Source organism: Pristiophorus japonicus, chromosome 2, assembly GCF_044704955.1.
Source record: "Pristiophorus japonicus isolate sPriJap1 chromosome 2, sPriJap1.hap1, whole genome shotgun sequence".
Lineage (NCBI taxonomy): Eukaryota > Metazoa > Chordata > Chondrichthyes > Pristiophoridae > Pristiophorus > Pristiophorus japonicus.
In genome coordinates this window covers 95,843,370-95,861,399 of record NC_091978.1, presented here as the reverse complement: position 1 = coordinate 95,861,399, position 18,030 = coordinate 95,843,370, and the positions used below count along the sequence as shown (strand labels likewise).

The following is an 18,030-nucleotide window of genomic DNA, read 5'->3' as shown; positions in this document are numbered from 1 at the left end:
AGTCAGTGGTAACATGTTTCACTATAATCTCCTGCACCCGGAGATTGTGACATCATTGCCATGTGCATCACTCCAGTCGCGTTCTAGACCCAAACTTCGGATCTGCCCCCTGCAGCGCTGGGCGAAAACACCGACAGCTGCAAGAGGCGTTGTTCCAGAGGCTGGGAACATAGGGGGCGCAGGTTAAAGGGGTTGCCGAGGGCAGCAGGAATATTTCTAAAATGCTTTTTTCAGTTTTTTTTCATTTCTCTTCGGCGGCGATGGAGCAGCCCAGCACTCTGCTGCAGTGCATGGGGCTGATCGGGCCGGAGCATGGCTGCTGTCGGGGACCAGATCACTGGTCCCAATGCAGAGCCTGCAACGATGGCCCTTCCCTTTAAGTGTTGAATGGGACTTTGGGCAGAGCTGCACCACTACCGCCCCGCCTGCGTCCTTTAGTGCTCCAGGAAGGAAGTGGAGTGCTTGATTTCCCAAATTTAGAAGAAGCTAGGAATCAGTAGCGCCGAACGCTAATTTTTCCAGCTTTCAAAAGTTAAAGTGCTCCCGAATTTCTCCCGCCAGATCTCCTTAACTATTTCAGTCATGTGATAGCCCAGTATCATGTTTTGAGCTACCATGCCAGTACTTTCCCTCTCTGGCACCTCGGGGTCACCATAAAGGTGGTTACAAAAATTGGTTGTCCCTTCACAACTGTCATCTGCGTTATTGCAAGTAGTTTCACTCTCACAGGTAAACCCCTTCAAATCCACCCAACTTTTCCAACCAATTTCCTCTTAACATTTTCGCGTCTGAAAAACGTGGTGACTCTCATCTCGGGATCGATCTTTTTGTTCCTGATTTGCATTCACAGGGCCCTTCGCGTTATCTCGTTCAAATATAAGCCACTGCCCCAGGAGTCTATATTGACTCTGGTGTTGTGGCAGATCGCAGCTTCTATCGGGAGCTCTCTAGCAACTGGTTGCTGGGAAACCCGCGCTGGCAAACACACACACTGTGGATCCAGTGCCTGCCACCGCTATGTATTCTGTAGCCAGCGGATCTCATCAGCACTTTGCACTTCTTTTGTCTGTTTTGTTAATCCCCCTTTTTGCTGACTACATCACGATGGACGCTGAAAACGACTCGATCAGCAGCAGCAGCGGCAGTCCTTCGGGCGGATCGAGAGAATATAAAGTTGTGATGCTTGGCGCTGGTGGGGTTGGGAAAAGCGGTAGGTTTGAAACTGACCGATTTGTGCAGCTTGCATGTCAGGAGCGTCTTAACATCCACAAAGAAAACGGGCGGGATTGGGCTCACCACCGTTCGCTGCCAATGCCCGTGTCAGGGTCACAGTGGTCAATAATGTGGCTTAACAGACGGCAGCAGCATTGTGTCCTGCGAATAAAGAGATTTGCAGAGCGGTGGAGCTGTCAGAGAGGCTGATTCAAGTTATTATAGGCGTTTGTTGGATTGGGCAATCCACCCGCCTCCAACATAGCACTAACATTTCAGCTGTGTACTCAGCTCAAGGTCAGTGGTTGCCATTGCCATGGAAATTGAATACTACAGCACAGTAACTTAACAGTTCTCTGATGTTTAGAAAACGAGGAACTAGTTTTCTAAACATGTCTGAGGTGTTTTGTACGGTTTCCGATAACCTTAACAAAGAACAAGAAGTACTGTTTGCACTTAAAGAGAAACAGCCACAATGGGGTTTACTCCTGTCCAACCAGTACATTTTTAGTTGTTGCATTAGGAAATCTGTATTTATGGCGTATTGTAAGCCTGTATTAAAGCCGAAGCAAAAAACGCCACAGCAGCTTTCCATGATGATAGTAAACGATAACATATACAACATCTTATTAGAAAATCTACAGGCCAAGTTAGAATCAAATGTTCCAATATTAGCCTCTTTAATGACATCCGGACATAACTGAACTCTTTGGTATATTGCCAGTAGGCTTTGTTGAAAGGGGTTGGTTGGTTGGTGATGAATTGGAATTGGAATATTCCTGAGTATATGAAATGGATGTTGCGAAGCTTGCACGATGGCATATATCCCTTCTGACAAAGAAGCAAAGAAAGGATATATTCCCAAAGAATCTCATATATATAAATTTGGCATTACACATTTCCTAAAGCATGTCTGCTATGATTTAAGTTGAACACTATTTCTTATTTCAGAAGTGAATTAATTGATTCCCATCTCCACATGCTGACCACACTCTCTAGTCCTGTATGGATTCTCCGCAACCTGTTCAAACATGTCTATCACAATCACCTCAGACATATGCCATTCCTAGAAATATCCCTTTCACAATCTTCATGCATCTGACCACCTTATGCATGCCTTATACTTAATACACCTATCGATATTTGCATGTACTCCTCACATTTTGTCCTCTTTTTTACACCATATACACCATTCATATGCTGTTTTGTATGGAACTTACATTTTTCCACCATAATGACACCTTGCATAGTCCAAATTCCGCACTCAAAAATATTCGGATGGAGATATGAGCCAGAAAATGTCAACACAAATGTATTATTAATAGTGTATTTTGAACTATGTTGCACAATGACAGTTAGGATTGGAGCACCTGTGATCTGTTGAGCCAAAGTTGTCAACAATTTTTTCTTTCTCTTTGGACAGAGAGGATCTTGGTCCGGTTTTCTTTGGATACCTATACACTTCATTATATCTGCATGGTAGTCCTTGCTGTTAGGAATTCTCTACCCAACTCCTATAAGGTCCTTGGATACCGTCAGTCAACCACAGTCCAGCTCTTCAATGAGTCTTTCTGTTGACAATCGTTTTTTTTTATCTCAGTTTATCTCAGCAAGGCTCTACAGGCAGAATTTTCATCTTTACTGCTGGATTTAGAACATAAGGACGTAAGGTTCAGAGGTTGATTCCTGAGATGAAGGGGTTATCATATGAAGAAAGGTTGACCAGGTTGGGCCTATACTCATTGCAGTTTAGAAGACTGAGAGGTCTTCTAAAGGTTATTAAAACATATAAGATTCTGAGGGAGCTTGACAGGATAGATGCAGAGAGGATGTTTCCCCTCATGAAGGAATCTAGAACCAGGGGGCATAGTTTCATAATAAGGAGTTGCACATTTAAAATGGAAATGGGGAAGAATTTCTTCTCTCAAAGAGTCGTGAATCTGTGGAGGCTGGGTAATTGAATATATTTAAGGTGGAGATAGACAGATTTTTGAACGATAAGGGAGTCAAGTTTATGGGGAGTGGGCAGGGATGTGGAGTTGCGGCCTGGAGCCATGATCTTATTGAATGGCGGAGTAGGCTCGAGGGGCCAAATAGCCTACTCCTGATCCTATTTCTTATGTTCTTATAAGAATTGAGAGCAGGAGTAGGCCATACGGCCTCTTGATCCTGCTCTGCCATTCAATAAGATCATGGCTGATCTTAGACCTCATTCCACTTTCCTGTCCGATCTCCATATCCCTTGAATCCCCTAGAGTCCAAAATCTAACTATCTCAGCCTTGACTATACTTAACGATTCATCATCCACAGCTCTTTGGGGCAGAGAATTCCAAAGATTCACAACCTTCTAAGTGAAGAAATTCCTCCTCACCTCAGTCTTAAATTACCTTATCCTGAGACTGTGCCCCCTAGTTCTAGACACTCCAGCCAGGGGAAACAACCTCTCAGCATCTGCCCTGTCAATACCCCTCAGAATCTTATATGTTTTAGTGAGTTCACCTCTCATTCTTTTAAACACCAGGAAGAGTTTAGGCCTAATTTACTCAATCACTTCTCGTAGGACAACCTTAGAAATCAATTTAGTGAACCTTTGTTGCACTGGCTCTAAGGAAAGTATATCCTTTCTTAAATAAGGAGACCAAAATTGTGGATAGTGTTCCAGGTGTGGTCTCACCAAAGCCCTGTACAATTGTAGCAAGATTTTCTTACTCTTGTACTCCAATCCCCTTGCAATAAAGACCAACATGCCATTTGCTTTCCTAATTGGTTGTTGTACCTACTTGGTAACTTTCTATGATTCCTGTAGGAGGACACCTAAATCTCTCTGAACACCAACATTTAATAGTTTCTCACCATTTAAAAAATATTCTGTTTTTCTATTCTTCCTAACTAAGTGAGCAACCTCATATTTCGCACATTATACTCCACCTGCCACCTTATTGCCCACTCACTTAACCTGTCTATATCTTCTGCAGGCTCTTTGTGTCCTCCTCACAGCTTACTTTCCCATCTAGCCTAGAAAATTTTACAGCAGTATTGGGGTGAGTGGGATAGAGAATTGGGCGGGAACATATTTTGCTGGATTTCTGTCCAGTTTTGTCCCCAACCTATTTTCTAGCTTGCTGGTTGAAGCACCCGCCCACATACGGACGGGTATATTTAAATTGGAGAGTAATGATTGTGTGGTGTAATACATTGCATTTTTTGTCATTATTTCCTCAGCAGCAATAGACATTAGGAACACCTGCCTTTAACAGATGTCTAGTTTGCTATTGCTATATGATGCGTAGTGCCTCCAAAAATTGAAATGACCACTCAGTAGTCACTTAAATTGATGGAGGAATTTTCAGTAAATTCTTGATGACATGGACATGTTATAATTCTATGAAGCTGCCTATCCCTTTAAGATGCTGCAGGCATCTGACTCCTGGAGCAGTATCTATTTTCTGCCCCATACCCTTCGGTGGCAAACTCCTAAGCACAGGTGGCAATACCACTGGGAGCCTGAAGAAATTACTTTAATTAATCTGACCCAAGAACATTCACTATGATTAGCACTGTCACACCTAAACTAGCAATTGTGCTTGTGAGGAAAATCCTGAGTTACTACTCATTGCTGAGGCACAAATGGATGATTTAATTTAAAATAAATATCTTGACCTGACTAGTTGATATGAGCCTTTTAAACGTGGATTTCATTTAAAAAAGAAAGATAAACTTGCATTTATATAGCGTCTTTCACGACTACTGGACGTCCCAAAGCGCTTTACAGCAATTAAGTACTTTTTAAAGTATAGTCACTGCTGTAATGTAGAAACACGATAAAGTGCTGATAAAGTCTCTGATAAAGTGCAACATTCCCACTGATACCTGGGAGTCCCTGGCCAAAAACCACCCTAAGTGAAGTAAGTGCATCCGGGAGTGTGCTGAGCACCTCGAGTCTCATCGGCAAGAGCATGCAGAAAACAAGCGCAGGCAGCAGAAAGAGTGTGCGGCAACTGAGCCATGGCTGGCAGTAGCATGGGGTAATAGCAGACAATGAGCTGATTGCAATATGTTCTGATATCCAGTGATTAATTGTTTTTTAGTGAAACACCCATCTAAGTTCCACTTAATTAAGAATGTTGGTTAAAACTATTTGAGCCCTGCCCCAATCACAAAACAACAAGTCAGATGCAGATGAGAAAGGCCATGCAGTCCATCCAGGGATGATCTACAGTCCACCCATCACAATAACTTATTGTTTCTTAAATGATTCTGGGTGTGTATGCTGCCACAACACTACATGGAAATCATTTCACGAATAGATCACACTTTTCCTGATATCAGTCCTAACTTTCAAAAGGGAATTGGAGAAATATTTGTAAAGGCAAAATTTTCCAAGTTATGGGGAAAGAGCAGGAGCGTGGGAAAAATTGGATAGCTCTTTCAAAGAGCCAGCACAGGCATTATAAGCCGAATTATCTTCTTCTGTCCTGTATGATTCCATGATTTGTTTTTTGTTAATTTGAACTTGTGTGCCATGTCCTACTGGCATGGTTTAATTTCAAGCAGTATTCCAGATGTATCTTTTCTATATTGTATGCTATTGTATATACCGTTATAGGCTCCCTCTTAGTTAAAATTGTATTTAAAGAACACTTTTCAAATCCCAAAACATTTCATAATCAATAAAGTAGTTTTGAAATCTAGTCACTGTTGTAATGTAAGGAAACAACTTACATGCTGCAAGGTCCCAGAGGAAAACTCCCCTAATCTTCTTTGAATGTTATGTGGGATTTTCTTTCATCCACCTGAAAGACTTGTTTGTCATTTCATCTGAAAGGCGGCCCCTCCAATAGTACCACATTGAAGTGTCAGCCTAGATTATGTGATTAAGTCTCTGAAGTAGGGCTTGAAACCATAATCTTCCAACTCAGAAGTAAGATTAATTACCACTGACAGGCATGCAAAAACAATTTTCTCTAGATTTTCCTGATAATCCATCCTCCACAATTTGTGGTTCTTCTCTCCTCTACCTCCACAGTTTTAATGACTCTCTTTGGTCTTGGATACATTATTCAAGGTCTGACATGTATCATAATATTCTGGCAATATAACACAGCATTTGATTTGTTTTGCTGATTACTGTTCCGCATTGATTGAACACGTAAAGCATGGAGGTTACTGACATTCCTAGATTTCTTTCAACCTTTAATCTTTGATATTTCAATGTCATTCATGGAATACTTATGTAACCAAATTTACCTTCTGTCAATTTGTCATTTTTCATTGTTTCACCCACCTACAGATTTCATCTAATTTATTTTATAGGGTTCCCATCACCTATCACTGGGCCACTGGATTCAACACTCCTCTAACAAATATCCATTGCTTCCCACCCTTCAGACATTTCCCTATTCATTCCCATTCCCTTCAAAAGACGTTGCTTTAAGCGCAAGTAGCAGCTTTTAATGCAGAACTTTGTTAAAGGGTTTTCAGAAATCTAGGTATCCCATGTTATTGGGCCTTCCGGAGTCCACGTGGTGTCATTTCCTGAAAAAAAGTAGATAGGTTCTTCACCTTGGAATCCATGTTTGCAACTGTTTACAAAGATTTTATTATACAGGTGGTCAAGTGTACTTATAATCATGATTGCTTTATTTGTTACTGTTATGAGGCTGATGGATGGTGTGGTCAATATCCCCTCTTTAGTCACTCCCTCCATATAAACGCTCCTACCTATATTCACAGCCACCCCCTCAACCTTACCAACTCATGTGGCCTTTCTGTACCCATTGTATCAATACAGATAAAGCCATCTCTGATTACTTCCTTGTATCGCTCTCCCCCCACATCCCCCTTCCCCCTCTCAACGCCACTTCCTTCTGTGTCAGCCCTTGAAAAAACTTTCCCCCAAGTTAATTACAACTGCACTTTCAAATTCCCAACTGCCTAGCCTTTAGCCCTCCGCATACGACAAACTTTATGCAGCTACTGATCGGCTCAATCACACCCTCACCTCCACCATTGAAGCCCTTGTTCCTATTAAAACCTTTATTCTCTCTTATCCCCTGGTATGGCCCTCATCTTCATTCCCATAAGTCTAAGGGATACAGACTTGAACATTTATGGCTGAGAACTGGTTTAACCATTCATCGGCAGATCTGGCTGGATTACATAAAGCACTATTGGGTTCTGCTCTCCTCTGCCAAAATTGCTCACTCTTTCAGGATCATTCTGGAATGCAAAGATAACCCCCGGCTTCTCTTCTCCATTGCAACCATCTTCTTAAACCCCTCTTCCCTATCTTCTCCACCCTAACCTCCAACAACAAGTGCAAGGAGCTCATGGACTTCTTTGTCGCTAGGCTTGGGACCATCTGTTCAACTGCCTTTCTCACTTCCCTCCCTTCCCCTAGCCCATGAGGCCAAACTTCCCCGAATGTTTCCCCTTTCCCTCGCCCTGAACTTGCATCTTTCTCCTATCTCCCCTCATGCCCTCTCTGATATCATCTTGTCCATGAGACCCATCTCCTGTTCCCTCGGCCCTATTCCCACTAAATTGCTGACCACCAAACTTCCCTTCCTGGTCCCTATGTTAGCTGATATTTTTAACGATTCTCTCCAGATACTGTCTCCTTTATATCTGCCGTCACCACCCCATCTCCAATCTCCCTTTCCTCTCCAAAGTCCTTGACCATGTTGTCGCCTCCCAAATCTGTGCCCATCTTTCCAGCAACTCCCTGTTTGATTCCCTCCAATAAGGTTTCTGCCACTGATACAGTACTATAATGGTCCTTTCAAAGTCACAAATGACATCCTATGTGACTGTGATCATGGTAAATTATCACTCCTCATCTTTCTTGACATGTCTGCAGCCTTTGACACAGTTGACAGCACCAACCCCTGTAACACCTCTCCTCCATCATTCAGCTGGGTAGGACTGCCCACCCCTGGTTCCATTCTTATCAATCCAGTTGTAGCCAGAGAATCACCTGTAATGGCTTCTCTTTCTACTTCTGCACCATTACCTGTGGAATCCTCCGTTGAGCTATCCTTGGCTCCTCCCTATTTCTCATCTACATACTGCCCCTCAGCGACATCATCTGAAAACACATCAGGTTCCACATGTATACTGATGATGCTCAGATCTATCTCCACATCACCCCTCTCGACCCCTCCACTGTATCTGATTTGTCACACTGCTTGTCCAACATCAGTACTGGATGAGCAGACTTTTCCTTCAACTAAATATTGGGAAGTCCAAAGCCATTGCCTTCAGTCCCCACCACAAATTTCCTTCCCTAGCCACTGACACCATCCCTCTCCCTGACAATTGTCTAAGGCTAAACCAGACTGTTTGCAAACTTGGTGTTGTATTTGACCCCGAAATGAGCTTCTGACCACATATCTGCTCCATCACCAAGGCCGCCTACTTTCACCTCCATAACATCACCCGACTTCATCCCGACTCAGCACACCTGCTGCTAAAGCCCTTATCCATGTCTTTGTTACCTCTAGACTTGACTATTCCAATGCTCTCTTGGCCGGCTTACTATCTTCCACCCTACACCCTAATTGAGTTCATCCAAAACTCCGCTGCCTGTATCCTAATCCCAAGTGCCATTCACCCATCACCCCTGAGCTCGCTGAGTTCCCGGTCTGGCAATGCCGCATTTTAAAAATTCTCATCCGTGTTTGCAAATCCCTCCATGGCCTCGTCCCTGCCTATCTCTATCATCTCCTACAGCCCTACAACCCTCCAAGGTATCTGCGCTCCTACAATTCTGGCCTCTTGCGCATCCGTGATTTTAATCTCCACCATTGGTGGCCATGCATTCAGTTGCCGAAGCCTTGGCTCTGTAAAAGCGTGCTTAGAAATTCAAGTTGTTGTTTTTGTATTGTCATACTTTTTGAAAATGGATATCATTCTAGCTTGTTTCCAAATTAGTAATATTTCCCCATTGTTCACTGAATCCCTCAAAATAACTGTCATAGAAACATAGAAACATAGAAAATAGGTGCAGGAGCAGGCCATTCAGCCCTTCTAGCCTGCACTGCCATTCAATGAGTTCATGGCTGAACATGAAACTTCAGTACCCGCTTCCTGCTTTCTCGTCATACCCCTTGATCCCCCGAGTAGTAAGGACTTCATCTAACTCCCTTTTGAATATATTAAGTGAATTGGCCCCAACCACTTTCTGTGGCAGAGAATTCCACAGGTTCACCACTCTCTGGGTGAAGAAGTCTCTCCTCATCTCAGTCCTAAATGGCTTACCCCTTATCCTTAGACTGTGACCCCTGGTTCTGGACTTCCCCAACATTGGGAACATTCTTCCTGCATCTAACCTGTCTAAACCCATCAGAATTTTAAACGTTTCTATGAGGTCCCCTCTCATTCTTCTGAACTCCAGTGAATACAAGCCCAGTTGATCCAGTCTTTCTTGTTAGGTCAGTCCCACCATCCCGGGAATCAGTCTGGTGAATCTTCGCTGCACTCAAGTTAGGAGACCAAAATTGTACACGATACTCCAGGTGTGGCCTCACCAAGGCCCTGTACAACTGTAGCAACACCTCCCTGCCCCTGTACTCAAATCCCCTCGCTATGAAGGCCAACATGCCATTTGCTTTCTTAACCGCCAGCTGTACCTGCATGCCAACCTTCAATGACTGATGTACCATGACACCCAGGTCTCGTTGCACCTTCCCTTTTCCTAATCTGTCACCATTCAGATAATAGTCTGTCTCTCTGTTTTTACCACCAAAGTGGATAACCTCACATTTATCCACATTATACTTCATCTGTCATGCATTTGCCCACTCACCTAACCTATCCAAGTCACTCTGCAGCCTCATAGCATCCTCCTCGCAGCTCACACTGCCACCCAACTTAGTGTCATCCGCAAATTTGGAAATACTACATTTAATCCCCTCGTCTAAATCATTAATGTACAATGTAAACAGCTGGAGTCCCAGCACAGAACCTTGCGGTACCCCACTAGTCACTGCCTGCCATTCTGAAAAGTACCCATTTACTCCTACTCTTTGCTTCCTGTCTGACAACCAGTTCTCAATCCACGTCAGCACACTACCCCCAATCCCATGTGCTTTAACTTTGCACATTAATCTCTTGTGTGGGACCTTGTCGAAAGCCTTCTGAAAGTCCAAATATACCACTTCAACTGGTTCTCCTTTGTCCACTTTACTGGAAACATCCTCAAAAAATTCCAGAAGATTTGTCAAGCATGATTTCCCCGTCACAAATCCATGCTGACTTGGACCTATCATGTCACCATTTTCCAAATGCGCTGCTATGACATCCTTAATAATTGATTCCATCATTTTACCCACTACTGAGGTTCAGGCTGACCAGTCTATAATTCCCTGTTTCTCTCTCCCTCCTTTTTTAAAAAGTGGGGTTACATTGGCTACCCTCTACTCGATAGGAACTGATCCAGAGTCAATGGAATGTTGGAAAATGACTGTCAATGCATCCGCTATGTCCAAGGCCACCTCCTTAAGTACTCTGGGATGCAGCCCATCAGGCTCTGGGGATTTATCGGCCTTCAATCCCATCAATTTCTCCAACACAATTTCCCGACTAATAAAGATTTCCCTCAGTTCCTCCTCCCTACTAGACCCTCTGACCCCTTTTATATCCGGAAGGTTGTTTGTGTCCTCCTGAGTGAATACCGAACCAAAGTACTTGTTCAATTGGTCTGCCATTTCTTTGTTCCCCGTTATGACTTCCCCTGATTCTGACTGCAGGGGACCTACGTTTGTCTTTACTAACCTTTTTCTCTTTACATATCTATAGAAACTTTTGCAATCCGCCTTAATGTTCCCTGCAAGCTTCTTCTCGTACTCCATTTTCCCTGCCCTAATCAAACCCTTTGTCCTCCTCTGCTGAGTTCTAAATTTCTCCCAGTCTCCAGGTTCGCTGCTATTTCTGGCCAATTTGTATGCCACTTCCTTGGCTTTAATACTATCCCTGATTTCCCTAGATAGCCACGGTTGAGCCACCTTCCCTTTTTTATTTTTACGCCAGACAGGAATGTACAATTGTTGTAATTCATCCATGCGGTCTCTAAATGTCTGCCATTGCCCATCCACAGTCAACCCCTTAAGTATCATTCGCCAATCTATCCTAGCCAATTCATGCCTCATACCTTCAAAGTTACCCTTCTTTAAGTTCTGGACCATGGTCTCTGAATTAACTCTATCATTCTCCATCCTAATGCAGAATTCCACCATATTATGGTCACTCTTCCCCAAGGGGCCTCGCACAATGAGATTGCTAATTAGTCCTCTCTCATTACACAACACCCAGTCTAAGATGGCCTCCCCCCTCGTTGGTTCCTCGACATATTGGTGTAGAAAACCATCCCTTATGCACTCCAGGAAATCCTCCTCCACCGTATTGCTTCCAGTTTGGCTAGCCCAATCTATGTGCATATTAAAGTCACCCATTATAACTGCTGCACCTTTTATTGCATGCACCCCAAATTTCCTGTTTGATGCCCTCCCCAACATCACTACTACTGTTTGGAGGTCTGTACACAACTCCCACTAATGTTTTTTGCCCTTTGGTGTTCTGCAGCTCTACCCATATAGATTCCACATCATCCAAGCTAATGTCTTTCCTAACTATTGCATTAATCTCCTCTTTAACCAGCAATGCTACCCCACCTCCTTTTCCTTTTATTCTATCCTTCCTGAATGTTGAATACCCCTGGATGTTGAGTTCCCAGCCCTGATCATCCTGGAGCCACGTCTCCGTAATCCCAATCACATCATATGTGTTAACATCTATTTGCACAGTTAATTAATCCACCTTATTGCGGATACTCCTTGCATTAAGACACAAAGCCTTCAGGCTTGTTTTTTTAACACCCTTTGTCCTTTTAGAATTCTGCTGCACAGTGGCCCTTCCTGTTCCCCGCCCCGGGCCTCTCCGCCCCCCACCCCCCCCATCTCCCCTCCTTCTCCTGCCTCTGCCTCCCTTTTGTCTCTCTCTGTCTCCCTGCATTGGTTCCCATCCCCTGCCATATTAGTTTAACTCCTCCCCAACAGCACTAGCAAACACTCCCCCTAGGACATTGGTTCTGGTCCTGCCCAGGTGCAGACTGTCCGGTTTGTACTGGTCCCACCTCCCCCAGAACCGGTTCCAATGCCCCAGGAATTTGAATCCCTCCCTGCTGCACCACTGCTCAAGCCACGTATTCATCTGCACTATCCTGCGATTCCTACTCTGACTAGCACGTGGTACTGGTAGCAATCCCGAGATTACTACTTTTGATGTCCTACTTTTTAATTTAGCTCCTAGCTCCTTAAATTCGTTTCGTAGGACCTCATCCCTTTTTTTACCGATGTCGTTGGTACCAATGTGCACAATGAGGCTGTTCTCCCTCCCATTTCAGAATGTCCTGCACCCGCTCCGAGACATCCTTGACCCTTGCACCAGGGAGGCAACATACCATCCTGGAGTCTCGGTTGCGGCCGCAGAAACGCCTATCTATTCCCCTCACCATTGAGTCCCCTATCACTATCGCGCTTCCACTCTTTTTCTTGCCCTCCTGTGCAGCAGAGCCAGCCACGGTGCCATGAACTTGGCTGCTGCTGCCCTCCCCTGATGAGTCATCCCCCCCAACAGCACTCAAAACGGTGTATCTGTTTTGCAGGGGGATGACCACAGGGGACCCCTGCACTACCTTCCTTGCACTGCTCTTCCTGCTGGTCTTCCATTCCCTATCTGGCTGTGGACCCTTTCCCTGCGGTAAGACCAACTCACTACACATGATACTCACGTCATTCTCAGCATCGTGGATGCTCCAGAGTGAATCCACCCTCAGCTCCAACTCCGCAACGTGGACCGTCAGGAGCTCGAGGCGGATACACTTCTCACACATGTAGTCGTCAGGGATACCGGAAGAGTCCCTGAGTTCCCACATGGTACAGGAGGAGCATATCACGTGACCGAGCTCTCCTGCCATGCCTTAACCCTTAGATACCCTTAAATTGGTAATAACAATGTTACAGTTCACTTACTGATATAAAAAATTTTAAAAAAAGCTACTCACCAATCACCAGCCAATCACTTACCCCATTGGCTGTGACGTCACCTTTTGATTCCTTTCTACTTCTATTTTGCTTTGTCTCCCGCTGTAGCTGCACCGGTACGCCTTTTATAGGCCGCTCCGACGCTGCTCCCGCCTCTCCCCAACTGCCAACCCTTCACACATGTCATCTTTTGTCTCGCATCGTACAGTAGAATAAAGACCAATCATCTGTTTAAAGTAGGATAAATGCCACCATTTGTTTTGAAGTTTTTTAGCGTGTCCAAGATTTCCAGAGAATCATAGAAATTTGCAGCATGAAAGGAGGTCATTTCAGCCTATTGTGTCCATGCCGGCCGACAAAGGGCTATCCAGCCTTATCCCACTTTCCAGCTCTTGGTCCATAGCCTTGTAGGTTACGGCACTTCAAATGCATATCCAAGTACTTTTTAAATGTGCTGAGGGTTTTTGCTTCAACCACACTTTCAAACAGTGAGTTCCAGACACCCACCACCCTTTGGGTGAAAAAATTCCCCCTCAAATCCCCTCTGAACTTCCGACCAATTATATTAAATCTATGCCCCCTGGTTGTTGACCCCTCTACTAAGGGAAATAGGCCCTTCCTATCTAGGCCACTCATAATTTTACACACCTCAATAAAAGCCAGTGAGCCGGCATGTGCGGGACCTCCAGACTGCTGCACAGCCATGCAGCTATGCAGCTTAATTGGAACATTGCTCCCGACCCCACCTGAGACCATGTGACCTCCTGGGTGAAGTGAAAAACCAGTTTAAAAACCGAGGTCAATTTGAGGGGATTAGGCCAGGCAAATTACTCTCCAGCCCTCTTACACAATTGAAACTAGTCTAGGAGATCACTGTGGCCCTGATAAGGCCAGGCAAATGTTTTTCCAATCCTATTCTGCAGACACTATTTGAACACAGGGCCCCGGAGCTTGTACTCCAATGATTTCCAGTCCAGCTCTGTACCAGCAGGCACTCTGCAAACATTCGGCGATGACTTGAAACCGGTCAGTGGGTTGTCCAGAGTTCCCACTTCTGTATTTACAGCTTGAATAAAAACTGTTACAATCTTTTTTTTAAATGCCAACTGTAACATAGGAACATAGGAACAGGAGTAGGCCATTTAGCATCTTGAGCTTGTCCATTCATAGAATGAGATCATGGCTGATCTGTGACCGAACTCCATACACCTGCCTTTGCCCCATATCCCATAGTGCTTTTAGCGCGTAAAAATCTATCAATCTCAGGTTTCAAATTAACAATTGGCCTAACATCAATTGCCATTTGCAGAAGAGAGTTCCAAACTTCTACCACCTCATGCGTGTAGAAGTGTTTTTTAACTTCACTCCTGAAAGGCCTTGCTCCAATTTTTAGACTATGCAACTAGCAGAAATAGTTTCTCTTGATATACCCTACCATTTGTTAAAATCACCCCTTAATCTTCACTTAACATTTGCCGACATTGAAATCCATTTGACACTGTTTTGCCCATTCGCTTAATCTATTAATATCGCTTTGTAATTTTATGCTTCCTAGGAACATAAGAAATAGGAGCAGGAGTAGGCCATACGGCCCCTGGAGCCTTCTCCACCATTTAATTTGATCATGGCTGATCCGATCATGGACTCAGCTCCATTCTCCTGCCCGCTCCCCATAACCCCTTATTCCCTTATCAGTTAAGAAACTGTCTATCTCTGTCTTAAATTTATTCAATGACCCAGCTTCCACAGCTCTCTGAGGCAGCGAATTCCACAGATTTACAACCATCTGAGAGAAGAAATTCCTCTTCGTCTCAGTTTTAAATGGGCGGTCCCTTATTCTAAGATTATGCCCCCTAGTTCTAGTCTCCCCCATCAGTTGAAACTTCCTCTCTGCATCCACCTTGTCAAGCCACCTTATAATCTTATACGTTTTGATAAGATCACCTCTCATTCTTCTGAATTCCAATGAGTAGAGGCCCAACCTACTCAACATTTCCTCATAAGTCAACCCCCTCATCTCTGGAATCAACCAAGTGAACCTTCTCTGAACAGACTCCAAAGCAAATATATCCTTTCTTAAATATGGAAATCAAAACTGTATGCAGTATTCCAGGTGTGGCCTCACCAATAACCTGCATAACTGTAGCAAGACTTCCCTGCTTTTATACTCCATCCCCTTTGCAATAAAGGCCAAGATTCCATTGGCCTTCCTGATCACTTGCTGTACCTGCATACTAACCTTTTGTGTTTCATACACCAGGACCCCCAGGTCCCGCTGTACTGCAGCACTTTGCAATTTTTCTACATTTAAATAATAACTTGCTCCTCGATTTATTTCTTCCAAAGTGCATAACCTCACACTTTCCAACATTATACTCCATCTGCCAAATTTTTGCCCACTCAGTTAACCTGTGTAAGTCCTTTTGCAGGTTTTTTGTATCCTCCTCACACATTGCTTTGCCTCCCATCTTTGTGTCGTCAGCAAATGTGGCTACGTTACACTCGGTCCCTTCATCTAAGTTGTTAATATAGATTGTAAATAGTAGGGATCCCAGCACTGATCCCTGCGACATATCATTAGTTACTGATTGCCAAACAGAGAATGAACCATTTATGCCGACTCTCTGCTTTCTGTTCATTTTCCAATCCTCTATCCATGCTAATATATTACCCACAACCCCGTGAACCTTTATCTTGTGCAGTAACCTTTAATGTGGCACCTTGTCAAATGCCTTCTGGAAATCAAATATACCACATCCACTGGTTCCCCTTTATCCACCCTGTTCATTACATCCTCAATGAATCCCAGCAAATTTGTCAAACATGACTTCCCCTTCATAAATTCATGCTGACTCTGCCTGACTGAATTATGCTTTTCCAAATGTCCTGCTACTGCTTCTTTAATAATGGACTCCAACATTTTCCCAACCACAGATGTTAGGCTAACTAGTCTATAGTTTCCTGCTTTTTGTCAGCCGCCTTTTTTAAATACATTTGCAGTTTTGCAATCTGCAGTGACCTCCCCAGAATCCAGGTAATGTTGGTAAATTACAACCAGTGCATCCACTATCCCTGCTGCTCCTTCTCTTAAGACCCTACGATGCAAGTCATCAGGTCCATGGGATTTATCCACCTTTAATCCCATTATCTTACTGAGTACCACCTCCTTAGTGATTGTGATTGCATTAAGTTCCTCCCCGCTATAGCCCCTTGACTATACACTTTTGGAATATTTTTAGTGTCCTTTACCATAAAGACTGATACAAAATATTTGTTCAGAGTTTCTGCCATCTCCATTGTTAAGTCTTGGTTAAAGAGTCAGACTAGATACTGCAAGCTCAAAGTAAGTGTGACCGTAGTCCTTTATTACAGATCTCAGAGTGCCTCTCCAGCCTGTGAGGCCTCCTGTGGGATCTCTTGGAACTCCAGGGGATAAGCCCTCTGGTGGTTAGAAACATAGAAACATAGAAACATAGAAAATAGGTGCAGGAGTAGGCCATTCAGCCCTTCGAGCCTGCACCACCATTCAATAAGATCATGGCTGATCATTCCCTCAGTACCCCTTTCCTGCTTTCTCTCCACACCCCTTGATCACTTTAGCCGTAAGGGCCATATCTAACTCCCTCTTGAATATATTCAATGAACTGACATCAACAGCTCTCTGCGGTAGGGAATTCCACAGGTTAACAACTCTCTGAGTGAAGAAGTTTCTCCTCATCTCAGTCCTAAATGGCCTACCCCTTATCCTAAGACTATGTCCCCTGGTTCTGGACTTCCCCATCATTGGGAACATTCTTCCCGCATCTAACCTGTCCAGTCCCATCAGAATCTTGTAAGTTTCTATGAGATCCCCTCTCATCCTTTTAAACTCCAGTGTATAATGGCCCAGTTGATCCAGTCTCTCCTCATATGTCAATCCCGTCATCCCGGAAATCAGTCTGGTGAACCTTCGCTGCACTCCCTCAATAGCAAGAACATCCTTCCTCAGATTAGGAGACCAAAAACTGAACACAATATTCCAGGTGAGGCCTCACCAAGGCCCTGTACAACTGCAGTAAGACCTCCCTGCTCCTATACTCAATGAAGGCCAACATACCATTTGCCTTCTTCACCGCCTGCTGTACCAGCATGCCAACTTTCAATGACTGATGAACCATGACACCCAGGTCTCGTTGCACCTCCCCCTTTCCTAATCTGCTGCCATTCAGATAATATTCTGCCTTTGCGTTTTTGCCCCCAAATTGAATAACCTCACATTTTTCCACATTATACTGCTTCTGCCATGCATTTACCCACTCACCTAACCTGTCCAAGTCACCCTGCAGCCTTTTAGCATCCTCCTCACAGCTCACAGTGCCACCCAGTTTAGTGTCATCTGCAAACTTGGAGATATTACATTCAATTCCTTCATCTAAATCGCTAATGTATATTGTAAATAGCTGGGGTGCCCCACTAGTCACCGCCTGCCATTCTGAAAAGGACCCGTTTATTCCTACTCTTTGCTTCCTGTCTGCCAACCAGTTCTCTATCCACGTCAATACATCACCCCCCAATACCATGTGCTTTAATTTTGCACAATAATCTCTAGTGTGGGACCTTGTCGAAAGTCTTTTGAAAGTCCAAAAAACCACATCCACTGGTTCTCCCTTGTCCACTCTACTGGTTACATCCGCAAAAAATTCTAGAAGATTTGTCAAGCATGATTTCCCTTTCATAAATCCATGCTGACTTGGACTGATCCTGTCACTGCTTTCCAAATGCGCTGCTATTACATCT

General features: G+C 44.1%; 1 protein-coding gene across 1 annotated transcript in view; it reads left to right on the top strand.

The window, feature by feature from the left end:
* The first annotated feature begins 1,104 nt into the window (after nucleotides 1-1,104).
* LOC139228839 (GTP-binding protein Rit2-like) overlaps nucleotides 1,105-18,030 on the top strand; it is a 520,260-nt gene continuing 503,334 nt past the window's right edge. The window contains exon 1 of the mRNA XM_070860274.1: nucleotides 1,105-1,210. Within this exon, the coding sequence (XP_070716375.1) occupies nucleotides 1,105-1,210 (106 nt within the window). The remainder of the gene's footprint in view (nucleotides 1,211-18,030) is intronic.